At 38.9% G+C, this 13,551-nt stretch overlaps 1 protein-coding gene across 5 annotated transcripts in view; it reads right to left on the reverse strand.

The window, feature by feature from the left end:
• Window positions 1-13,551, reverse strand: part of LOC140338730 (EH domain-binding protein 1-like protein 1) — a 149,596-nt gene that overhangs the window by 47,998 nt on the left and 88,047 nt on the right. For all 5 annotated transcript variants that reach the window (XM_072423054.1, XM_072423057.1, XM_072423055.1 and 2 more), the window contains exons 4-5: window positions 5,327-5,380; window positions 3,170-3,348 (exon numbers count right to left, since the gene is read on the reverse strand). In XM_072423054.1, the coding sequence (XP_072279155.1) occupies window positions 3,170-3,348; window positions 5,327-5,380 (233 nt within the window). The remainder of the gene's footprint in view (window positions 1-3,169; window positions 3,349-5,326; window positions 5,381-13,551) is intronic.

Consider the following 13,551-nt stretch of genomic DNA (forward strand, 5'->3'; position numbering starts at 1 on the left):
CTGCTGTCTATTAGTCCATTGGAATGCATGGTAATTTCAAATATGGGCTTTTAAAGGGTAAACGCTGGGGAAAACGTCCGTGTAGACTAAGCCTTACCAAGATAAAACAGACTTGCTATATGCTAGATGTTGTAAGATGATAAATGCGTTATCGTTGATGAGTTTACTTTACTCTCCTACAATCAGCATGCATCTTTGCACTGCAACACTCCAACTGTCTTGATGTGCCCTCCCCTGCTCATAAATCTGCTTTTCAGACTGTAAAGTAGACTGCAAAGTAGACGTCAAATTCAGTCCTGCAGTGGGGCTACTACTGTACTGCAAATGGTCACTTAAATCTGAGAGAAATGGAAGCACTTTTACTTTTTTTCACTTCATTTTATCACTTACTCCTGCATGCCATGCCACTGTGGGGCAGGTTCTCTTTTGTAAGCCATTTTTAAGAGGTTGCAGATATTGACATAATCCCCATAGAATTCAGGACCCATAGCATTGCAATATAAGTGAGGGTGTGGAGGAGTGTGCCCACCTACAGCCTGGAGTGGTTCAAAGGAAGGAGAGCACAAAAGCCACAGGAGGAGAAAAGAATATGATAAGTTTTTTCTTATGTTTCTCCTACACCTACATGACAATTTAACCTTTACATGTGGTGGTATCAATCACTGCAGGAGTATTTTCAGGAAATGTTTAGTAGTATTGTATATATTTTTTCTTGTTTTGTTACAGTGAAGTTCCTGGACTAAGTTTAGCCAGGAAAACAATGCATATCAAGCTCGCAGGGGTTCCTTTGGACCAGGGGTCGGCAACCCGCAGCTCTGGAGCTTCATGCGGCTTTTCAGCCTCTTTGTGGTGGCTCCTTTCCACCGCCAACGGGAGACCCCCTTCCTCCAGTAGACACTGCGGAGGAGGGGGATTCCCCTTCTGGTACTCTAACAAATAAATCTACCATTTATGTGTGTACAAATGGGCCTGTACAATGACATCATTGTCAGGAAAGTTTCACAGCTGTGTGTGTATGAATGCAGCATGTCATGTACTGCAGCCTTACATCTCTCCTAATACAAACCTCCATAACTCCCAAACAGTATGTCCTACCAACCTGACATTTTCAGGGTTCACAGGGGACCCTCATAGCTAGCATTCCCCAAATTGCATCCCCTCACCTTTAACAAATTTCAAAATATGGGGGTCATAATTATAAAAACTAGTTAAAACGGAACATCAGGGTTGCTGTTTTAAAAGGAAGTATGTCTAGAAGCCCAAAATTAAACATACAAATTAAAACTAGAAACTAGAAATGTCATACTACACTACCCTGTCCCCTTCCCTACCTTAAACCCCAATTTCTCTGGAACGGGGAGATGCACAAAACCAAAAATGTAGTCGCAGGACACCTGCGACTAACACCCCCTAAAATTTCATCGTTAGGCCATTGTCAGAACATAAAGAACTTTGCGTTTCCATCAAAAAAATCTACCCACGTTATACATTACTGGAGGCTTGTAGCACCTGAACCCTAATTTCTCTGGAACGGGGGGGGGGGGGGGCACAGTTGAATAAAGGTTTAGAGGTGCAAGTGGGGGACACGTGTGGCCAACACCCACTAAAATTTCATCCCTAAGGCATTGTCAGAACATAAAGAACCCATTAAAAAAATCTACCCTGTTATGTTGGAAGCCCCCAGCTTCTGGCTATTTTATGTGGCCCCTGTGACTAACGTTGTTGCAAGAGTGGAGGGGAGAAAGCAGAGCCTGCTGCAGGTAGGAGGAGGAGGGCCAGCTGTCCTGAAGCCTGCTTTGAGACTGCACAGCACAGGAGCGAAAGAGAAAAAGCAGAGCCTGCTGCAGCCTAGAGCCCTCATGGAGGATGCTGGTGGGAGGCCAGGAGAGGATGAAGGCTCCTATCTTTTGCAGTTTACTAACTAGAATCAGCACCATGCTAACAGATATAATCATACATCCAATTGCAGGAAAGAGGAGATTATTGAAAAACCAATAATTGAAAATTTGCACACTCTGCATTAGATAACATAAAACCAATCACTGTGCTTTGTATGTGCACCAGGTGACAGTGTCTAGTACTGGGCTTGTGACATTTGGCTTTTGTTGACTAACAGGGTACAGTAGTATGTAGTTGAGGAAGCGTTGCCATCCTGTTCTATGTTATTTCAGACTCATAAACATTGAAAGGCATTCAAGATAAAAAAGATTGCTCAGTTCTGCTCCAAAACTAGATACCATACATATTGCATTATTTCATTTTTATTCTTTCTTCTTTGTAGCCTGAATGCAACTGCAATGAGCTCACACTGCTTCTAGGTGATACAATGTTTCAAATGTTTTTTTTAAGGACAGGTTTTGCTAAATGTGGCCCTAGGGAACAATGAAGTGGACAATGAAGGGCTGCGCATACACAGTAATGGGGGGGGTGGGGGGTGTAGAGGGTTTAAAACATTGTCAGTTTGAGACTATTTAATAAATATTAAAATCTTAATGAACAATTTAGCATGTGACTATAACTGTGTTAGATGACCTGCTCTAGATTCATATGCTGAAAAAAACTGTTGTTTACAGAAATGTAACGGTGACTCATCACTGATTAGATGGCTGGAACAGAGGTTCCTTTCAGCAAACTATTCTGCTGTCTTGTCTCTTTAGTTATCCTATAGTTCTCTGGTAGCCCTCTGACATACATAACACACATGTTTATTTCTAAAACAAATATGTTATTTAGTGAAAAAATGGGTATAAAAAAAAACTGACAAATGTATAAAAAATAATAAACAAAGCTACTATAGACTGACCCCAAACCAATATAATTTCCCTTTAAAGCTGAACTTCATTCAGCACACAAACACATTTCAGTTCTCAGTAATACCTTATCATTGTATTTTTAAAATGCAAGCAATGTAAGTAGCTGCTTTTTTACTTGGTATTTACCCTTTTACAGTCCCTTGTAGAGCAAAGCTTAGTCCAAGAGTGGAAGAAGCAGCACAAAAAAAACAAGTGGAGTTCTGCTCATGTGTTAACAAAGAATATGCTGATACAGAGGAGGAAGCAAAGTGACAGAAATGAGCTAATAGGTTTGCCGTTATGAACCTAAAGCATTGTGGAGATTTTGTTGTCATATAAGTCAAAAGGGAGAAAGTCAAAACCATCATGTCACTTACGTAGCTTTCCCTTCACGTAGCAAAGTGCAGGTAATACTGACAGTAAGAGTTGCTGACACAACCTTGACAGAGCGTGGAGTAAGCATCAGCTTCATTTCCCGGGGAGCAGATGAGATGGCAGCAAACTTTCGAAGGTCAATAGGAGCCACAGCAAGAAGCTTTTTGTGGCCTCGAGATTCCTGAATTTACAAAACAAAAAAATACATGAAATTGAAAGATAGTCAAAATGAAACAAATCCAAGTTAACTGGAATGACAGTCTTAGCACTCAATTTCTAATAATAATAAACATAATCCAATGGGCCTGATTTGTAAAGCTCTTTAAGTCTAGAGAAGCACTTTCATCAGTGAACCTGGGTGATCCAGCAAACCTAGAACAGATTTCCCAAAAGTCATTTGCTATTTGTTAGCATATGTTTTCAATGTGGAACAGATCCAGATTCCAGGTTTGCTGGATCAGCTTCACTGAGAAAAGTGTATATTTTCCAGCCTTGGGGGGCTTTAAAAAATCAGGCCCAATATCCTTATGTGCTTATTATCCGTAGACACAGAAAAGGCCTTTTTTTTTACAGCCCTTTGTCATCTAGGCCTTGGCATTCTTATGTTACAATAGGTTGTAGCTTTATACTGGACACCCACTCCCTGTCTATGAGTAAATTGGGCCTTTTCAAAATCTTTTTCATTCTCTAATGGTACTAGGCAGGAATGCTATTGTTTTAGAGCACTTAGCTATGACTATTAAGAATAATACGAATATCAAGGGTCTCAATGTTCACAGTCATTCATATAAGTTGTCACTTGTTGCAGATGACCTATTTACTTTACATTACTTCCCCGCACATTTCAAATCCTTCTATCCTCCAAGAATGTGTTAAATATAGTAATTTAAAAGTAATCTTTCACAAATCTGAACTGTTAAGTATTTCTCTTGCATTTACAAAGTGTATTTGTACTTTTTTATGTTCCCTGTAAATTATGTTCTATGGCTATCAAATATTTGGGTATCTTTTAGACTTCCTCTCCAGGTGATCTTTTTATTCACAATTACTTGCCTCTTTTTCAAAAGCTTAAGAAAGCTATAGAATACAATCACATCCCCCTTTCTTGGCTTGCTTGTATTAATGTTTTAAAATGGACATCCTGTCTGAGCTTTTAAATACCCTTTAGATAAATCCAATCTATCCTGCTTCCTCCTTTATCCTTTATTCGTAAACTTTTATCTTTTTAGACAGCTTTATATGGAAGTGTTGTTGCCCACATATAGCTGATACATTTTTCGTTAGAATTAAGCAAAATAGGGAGCTGGTCTCACAGATATTGCACAATATTATCAAGCAGTCATGTTGGTTAAGTTAAATGACTGGCTTCACAATTTTGAACAGAAACTCTGTGTGAGATTGGAAAGAGCCTTGTCTCAATATGATCTTAGGTTTCCTCTACCTTGGATAGATTGCTTCTGGATGTCAGTTGGTAATTTAATCCCTGCCTTGACCAAGTATGGCCAAGCCATTCTTAGTAAGAGACTTTACTTCTGTCTTTGTCCTTTGAACATTGTCTTTAATTGATTTAGTGCCCCCTAAAATGAAGCATAAATAACTAGATCTGTATAATTTTCTTGGGGCCCTTATATTTATATATCCAAAAATATTGAACAAAAAAAATAACTTCTACCCTGGGTCTTGTCTTGAGGCTTTATCAGACCAGAGGGAAAACGACATGTTCTACATGCAAGTTTATGTAAAGAACATTGTAAGGCTGCATACACACCTCAAATCACTGTCCCCTGAGATATATGGTCATGCTCAACCTCTACAATGTTCAAACTGTCAAGGCTGATTAATGAATGACCAATCAGGAACAAGAGATTCTCACTCCTATGGAGGAGACTATAGCGGGGGCAACTCGCTTGTCCTCCTCTCTTCATAGAACAAAATGGCGTGTAAAGCTTTCATCCATCTGTCATGAATTACCCTTACATGTGTACACATCTAAAGATAGCAGTTTAACTCTGGAAAACTGATTGAAGTACCCCTAATTTGTTGATTCCTGTTTTTGCAAGATAAAAAAATGCAGTGGTATGCCGTTAAGTCTTATTTAGCAGTTGTCTACATGGACAGAATATGGTCTGGTGGTATGACGACTTCTTAATTATATTTACCCCTTCAACTTGGAATGTCCATTCCTTTTCCTCAAAATGATCAGAGTGGGGGTCCTAAAATGAAGAAACAGATTATTAATGTTCAAACTTTTTAAAATTAGTTTAACAAAAATGTGGAAATGTAGGATATAATGTTCATGTCTATAATTTTATGTCTATAAAAACGTCTATGAAAAACAAAAATATGTAACTGACAAATGTTCCAAGGATTATATATACAGGGCAACAACTAACAAAATGCAGACAAATAAATAAGAGGAAAATAGCAAATAGGAAATAGCAATTTTTTAAAACATATTGCTTTACGTTGCGTGTAAAGCTGGACAAGTTTTATCTAGTGGGTATATACATATAGAAGATATCCACTACAAATAGAGACAGTTAGTTGCATTAGGTTTTGGCAGTCCTGATGTCCAGCACTATACAAAGTTTACCTATCACGCAATAGTGTTAAGGAGGTTCACATCAAATAAAGAAAATAGCTATTATTTGATGAGGATACAAAAGAGATATCCTAAAGCTGACGCATTTCGACCTCCTGGCTTCTTCAGGGAAGATAAGAACTATAGGAGTATTGCTGTGGTAGGAGATATATGTCAAAATATAAAATGTATCATTTAGTGGAGATCCAACAAAGCTTTAATGACGTTAAAACAACAATGTTAGCAGCCTAAAAGGCTAAAAACTTTTGTCAGAGGCAGATGTGAGTATTGTTGTTTTACCATATGTATACATAATTGGTACATTAATTTGAATATTGAGGTTGATTGTTTACAGATATTAATATCAAATGAAGCTAAGTTCAGTGAGAGATCTAAGTGTATATTATTAATAATATTAAACAGTATTTATATAGCCCCAACATAATACGCAGCGCTGTACATTAAATAGGGGATTCAAATGACAGACAGATACAGTCACAGGAGAATGGGCGGACCTTCCCCAGAAGAGCTTACAATCTAGGAGGTAGGGGAAGGCGCACAGTAGTAGAGGAGATATGGAATGGTGGGTAAGTAGTGAGGGTTTAGGAAACAGAAGAAGATGGGAAGGCACATTTGAAAAGATAGATTTTGAGTGCGCTTTTAAATTAGCAGAAGGTAGAAGCAAACCGAACAGGATGTGGAAGACAATTCCAGAGAGTCAGGGCAGCTCTAGAAAAGTCTTGGAGCCGTGCGTGTGATGAGGTTAATAAGTAATTAGTAGGCCATTGAATGAGCGAAGAGAGCGACTGGGGGTGTATTTTTCAATTAGGTCAGAAAGGTAAGTGGCACAAGAACTGTGGAGGTATTTGAAGACAAAGCTAAGGTGAAGGCAATGAAAAGACCTACAAAAAGAGATAGCAAAAGAGGAGTGGTGGGAAGGATAGATAAGCCTGGCTGCAGCATTCATAATAGATTGTGGAGGAAAGAGTTGGGATGCATTCTCTGAATGTCAGGGGTCTGAAAAGCTTTGTACAGAGGGCAGCAATATTTAGCTATTTAAGTGGCATCAACTGTGAATTTTTTTGTCTTCAGTAGTGCAAAATGGACCAACCACCTAAATTATAAACACCTCAGACAATCCTGGATTCACAGCCCTTCAGTATGGTCAGGGGACAGGGGATTCAGCAACAGATATTAGTATCCTTGCAAAGGGGAACAAAGTCACCTTTTCATAATTTATTGAGATAGTACCTGGGAGAGCTATAAAGGCCAGGGTGAAATTTAAAGGGAAGGAACTCAGGGTGTTTAAAATCTACTGCTCCCCGGAGACAAATGGGCGAGCTGAATTGCTTAACCACCCTAGCGGTAATCCCGAGTGTGACTCGGGGTGGAATTCACTTGCAAAAAACGGTAACCCCGAGTCAAACTCGGGGTAACTTTAGAAGCCCCTCTTACCCGTTTCCCCCCTGCGATTGGCCGATCCCGCTGTGATGCCGGGGCATCTGTCCGTCGGGAGGCATGGCTAGGCGGGAAATTTAAAAGCACTGCTCTGGGTGATGCGAGCAGCATCGTTGGTGGTTTCAGGGGAGTGAGCGGGGCGGGACATCCCCATCGCATCACCCGGCAAGATGTGACATCTTCTGGGTGATACGGTGGAGTGATGGATTCTGGTATTTAAAAGCAGATTACTATGTACTGTTTTACAGCAAAAAACACAAAAAAACACATAAAAGTATAAATACACATTTTAGTGCACCAAGCATCATTGTCCAGTGCCCTGATTTACATTTTGCCCGTTATTAGCCCTGACCTTGATCTGACCTTTTGATGAGTTTTAAATCACTTCCTGAATGTATCATTTGATCAGTTTGGTCTTTGACCTTGATTGTTCCGGACTGATTGCTGAAGACCACATGACATCCAAAAGGCATCTCGCCGAGGCAATAACTGTTTTGGAGGAATTTGAAAACAGCTATAGCGATTTGGGGTCCCTTGTGGAATTGAGCGATAGTGATTCACCAGGAAATTTGTCATCAGACAGCGAAAGTTAACTGTGCTGTGTGCACATGGTGCTCCATTGACCTTGATGCAGAACAAGGCAGCACTGCCTAGATTTCCATTTATTGGCACACCTATGATGAAAATTCTGAATGTCTGAATGCAACGACCCCTGGCATACTTGGAAGTTGTTTTTGACCGATGAAGTTATCGAAACAATTGTTGTGGAGACAAACAGGTAAGCCGCTCTGTGTTTGCTAACTTTTTGAAATTTTTTGCTAATTTATGTTTTTATGCAAACATGTATGCTGCTCTGTGTTTGCTAACATATTACTTGCAACCTTCACCACACTATAAAGGAACATATCCTGTGACCTGTGACCAAGGATGACATTTGGCTGTTTTTGGGCTTGGTGATCCTGTAGGGAGTTGTGGGCAAACCCATGCAGAAGTGGTACTGGTCCAAAAATAAAATGATTGCCACTCCATTCTTTGGCACAGTCATGCCAGAATACTGCTTTTCCCTCATAACGAAGTACCTGCACTTCACAAACAATGAAGAATTTAATGAGACCACCCACCTGAGATGGCGTGACAAGAAAAATGTGTGCCTGATGAGTACTGTCCATGATGCCTCCGCGGTTCTGGTACACACAAAACGTGGGAAAGAAGTGATGAAGCCACAAGTGGTGATTGACTACAACACCATGGGAGGTCCCATGGTGTTGGTGATTGACTACAACACCAACACCATGGGAGGTGTCGACAGAACTGACCAAGCCATGACATTCTACCCAGCGATGAGGAAACAGCAAGGGAAGTACTACAAAAAAATATTCAGGCATCTTGTTGAGCAGTGCCTATGGAAAGCCTACATTCTGTACAGAAAAAATTGTCAGAGGCCTGTGAATCATTCAGACTTAATTTTGCAAGTTTCTGAACCCATAGTCCAGAACCACCAAACACCATCAGTGGCTATGAATAGACCTGGACGTCGTGCTTCCACCGTTGTCAACCCAGAACGCCTGATTGGTCCTCACTTCACTAAATACATCCCACCAACCCGGGAAAAGGCAGCACCTACAAAGATGTGCCTGGTTTGCTGCTCAAAGACCGATGACAGTGGAAGGAAGAAACGCAAAGAAACCAGGTTCTACTGTCCTGACTGTGATGTTGAACTTTGTGCAGCACTGGATGTCTACTAAAAATGTAAATATTTTTTTTTCTGAAATCTGCATTTAATTTGTATTATAATTTATCAATATAATTGCACCCTTGTTTGGAAAACTTCAGTGAGAAATTTTGGATAAAATAGTTTTTTGAAAAATTACATTGTTGTGGTCTATTATTTAATTATTTTGATAATTATGATTTATAATTATTTATTATAACATAATTTATTATTATAATAATAATAAAATATATTATTATTATACCCGGGAGCTAATTCTAAGAATTACAGACCCACAATATAAACAAAAGTTTCTATGCAAAAAAATAGGATAATTTTTTGCATCAAAAAACTGACAAAATTAGAACGCTAGGGGGGTTAATAATATACAGTTCTTCATTCCAGGTTCTTCCCCTGCAATTGTTTGTGGTGAGTTTAACTGCGTATTACCAGGTGAAATGCGAGTCGGCTGTAGAACAAGGAGGCACAATAAAACATCTGAACAGCTGAAATACATGATGGCTGATCTCAAATTGCAGGAGCTCTGTAAAAAAAGGTATATTGAATGATCCTGGTTATACATGGTCCAGCAATATAAGTATGTCTCCCATCGACTTTTGTTTTTGCCATTGCTCTAACACTCCAGGGAAAATCACTCTCCAAAACAACATTTTCTCAGATCATCAGATCAAGTTATTGTACATTCACCTGAAATGATCGATTACATCCAAGGGACCAGGGATCTGGATGATAAATACCACTCTTCTAGAGGATCCTGGGATCAAAACACAATACACATTGGCATACAAGTCATGGCGGAGGGACATATGCAAATTTCCCAGCCTCATAAGTTGGTGGGATGACTTTAAAAAGAAAACTAGCTCCTTCTTTATCCAGAAAGGAATACAGGAAGTGAGGAGGAAAGTAAAATGGTTCCACAGGCTAAACACACAGCTTTATTAGGTTTAGCAAAAATAGCTCCCAATGAAGAAGGAAATGAATAATTCAAAAAATGAAATAGCAGAGGCGATCACTGCTAAAGGGAGACAAATTATTTACAATGCAAAAGTAGAGAAATTGGGAAAAAACGAAAACTGCTCCAGGTTTTTCTTTAAAAAAGCAATCAGTTTAAAACAAAACATACAAAAAATCAACGATAAGGTTACAAAATCTGACATGTTAAAGGAGGCATCTAACAAGCCTCCGGACTCCTGGCTAAGGGGCATCATCACTCTGATCCCTAAAAAAGTGACCTATCAGACCTAGAAAACTGGCGTCCCATAATCTTCCTCAACACGGATTACAAAATCTACTCCAAGATTCTGGTAAATAGAGTCAAAGAAGTTTTTGATAAAGTTATCTAGGGTGATCAGGTCTGTGGGATCCCTGGTAGAAATACACATGATGGTTTAAGTTTACTGAGAGATCTGTTATGGTACTCAAATGAGAGAAAGCAAAAATTGGCCTTTTAGTCCTTAGACTTCCAAAAAGCGTTTGATAAGGTTTCACATTTCTATTTGTGGAAAGTGTTGAAAAAAATAGGTTTAATCAAATCAAATGAATTAATCAAATCAAATGTCTTTACAATGGTGCTTCTAGCAAAGTCTTAGTCAATGGCTTCTTATCGGATGATGTTTAATTTAAGTCTGGAGTGAAACAACTCTCTATGCTCTTCTATTTATCTGTGCCATGGAACCACTTCTGTCATCATTAAGAAAGGACAAGGTAATCCGGGGAGTCCCCTATACCAGGGGGTGGTAGTCAGTCCGTCAAAATTTGCACATACATGGACGATGTTACTGTCCTCTGTACCACAGAGGCTGCTCTCAACAGGGCAGTTCTAAACACTGACATTTTTTGTACAGGCTGAGGATTCAAGCTAAATTTCAACATCTAAAAATTGCAACATCAAGTCAAGCTATCAAAATTTTGGGAGTGTTTTTTTGACCATCAAAACAACGGACGCACTGTCCAAGGAAAAATAAACCAAAAAATTGAATCCTGGAAAATACGTAACTTAACAGAAGGTAAAGTGCTGGTTGTAAAATCAATAATTCTGCCTCAGTTGCAACACCTAAGCCTTGTCTATCCACCATCGCTCTCCATAATTAAAAAAATCACTAGAAATATCCTACATTTTTCTGGAGCTCAACTGTTGAAAAAATTAAAAGGTCAATTGTGCAGAAAAGTAAGTCAAATGGGGGTAAAGACCTCCCGGATATTAAGATCTTTCTATGGTCCAGTTTTTTCTCCCTCTGCTTCAAATGCCTTCAAACCAAATCTAACAAATAGTCATATTTTCTCAAGTATGCAGCTGGTCATGTGTTTAGGAGGAGAGGATCGTACCAACCACCCCAAACAGTTCTAACACTCATCATTCCTCCAAAACAGTAGGCAATTTTAGAAAAATGTTTCCGTATCTGGAACCTACAAAACCTGGACCAAAACACCCTATTGGGTGCAAACAAAATTAGGAAATTCATCAAAACAGATATTGCTCCTATACCCACTTTTACTACAGAAAGGTCAGCACAAATCTTGCACAAAAACGTGGAAGAAAAATTTCTATCAAACAAATTAAAAGATATTGCCTGGCTCGGTGTCCATGAGTGCCTGCCCCTGCGTGCCTTTCAGCATAGGAGGGTTTTTTTGAGCTCTCTTGTATGTTTCCGGTCTGAATGTGTGGTTGAGGAATCAACCCTACATCTCTTTTGGAATTGCCCATATGCAAGGGCTGTGTGGCGGTCAGCCGGGTCTTTGCTGAAATTTTTAACAGGCTTTCAAACACTTGACCACCAGGTTGTCATGAACGGTTCTCCTATTTCCTTCTCAGTAGAGAAGAAAAATCTACTCTGGGTTTCTATAAATTGCCTGAAATTTGCTTTATGGAAAAATAAAAACATTTTCTTGTACAAAGATGATTTCATAAATCAAAAGGATTTTATTACCGTATTTTCCAGCGTATAAGATGACTGGGCATATAAGACGACCCCCAGCTTTTCCAGTTAAAATATAGAGTTTGTTGCACTTAAAAAAAAAAAAAGTAACAAAGAAAATTTTTACTTTAAATAATAGAATTGTCTACCCTTCTATGTAAAGTAGTCACAGAGCGCCATCTAGTGGCTGATTTGTAAATCACAATATTCTATAACATGAATATAAATCTATACCGCATGGCTCACAGCGTTCCCCCGAGGCTCTCTGACGGCTGACTCTTGCTAACCTGAGCTCGGATCTTCTCCCCGTTCAGGGGATTGGTAAGTACCCGGCGTATAAGACGACCCCCGACTTTGGCACAGATTTTTCGGGGTTAAAAAGTTGTCTTATACGCCGGAAAATACGGTAAGTATGCCTTCAGCAACAAGTTTGATTTCTTTTTATTTGATTGCAAAAAAATGGGTAAACTAGAACCCCAGAGAACCTGGGGAATGTATATGTGGAATACACTGTACACTGTAATTTCCTTTTTGTATATTTGCCAAAATATATGTTTTTTTTTCTTGTGAAAAAGGAAAGCAAAAATGTACATACCTAGTTGTGTTTGTGAAAATGGTTTTTGGTTATGGTCAAAAATATATGTATAAATATTTTGTAAATAATTGGAAAATGCTATGTACTTACCTGTTCAAAAGATAATCTGTAGTTGATGTACAATATATATTCAGAGCTTTTTTTTTTTTTTTTTTTTTTTACTTCCGAAAACTTACTTTTGTTTTACCTTTTACAGATGGACTCAATACTTTGCTTTCAGGAATGGACTCTTTATGTTCTTTTTTTCTGCTATGAAATGGACTTTTTATGTTCCTGTTTCTATTACAAAACACTCTTTGTTTGGATTATAGACTTTTATTTTTTGGGAAAAATGTGCCCTGAATCTTCAATTTGAATATGCAAAAATATATGCAAATTTTCTGTTCTGCTTTGGTAGTTTATTGTAATATGTGTATCTGTTTCTAATATTTGTACTCTTGGGAAAAAAATATTTTATTTGTAAATACTTTTAATAAAAACGTATTAAAAAAAAGGAGATTTTGAGTGTTTCTCTGTTACTGACTTTTGCCTGTTCCTGTCATTGCGTTTGAACTCTGCCTGGACCGACCTTTGCTTGTGACCCCACTCTGCTTGTGCCCTTCCTGATTTCCTGATAATTCTGTACTCTGTATTTGTGGGCTCCTGGTCAGCAGCTTACCTATATCCAGACACCATCCCTTGCAGACTATTTTATTTCTGAAGTAGGTGGCTATGTCTTGGGCAGAGAAACTAGTAGTAAGATGGGGAAATGTGTGAGGTTTAGGAGGGAGTCAATTCTTGAGAAGAGGTTGCGTAGGTTGGAAGTTTGAAAGGATATAACAGCTGAGAAATAATTTTACTTGGCAACAGTGAGTGCAATGTAAAGGTGTTGTAGCCTGGCTTTATAGTCCATGAAGTCAGTGCTGAGGTCAGATTTCCTTTGTCCTCCTTTGTAGATGTTTGGTGTGTTTGTTGTGCCAGGGTTGAAGGGTTAGCAGGATGGGGGTAGCGCACGGTGGAAGGCAATTTTATCCACAGCCAGAGAAAAAGTGTGGTTGGACTGAGTGGCAGCTTTTTGATGTTATTTTAGAGAAAGTGGGGGCTAAGGACGTAAGGCAATTTGA

This window comes from Pyxicephalus adspersus, chromosome 9, assembly GCF_032062135.1.
Source record: "Pyxicephalus adspersus chromosome 9, UCB_Pads_2.0, whole genome shotgun sequence".
Lineage (NCBI taxonomy): Eukaryota > Metazoa > Chordata > Amphibia > Anura > Pyxicephalidae > Pyxicephalus > Pyxicephalus adspersus.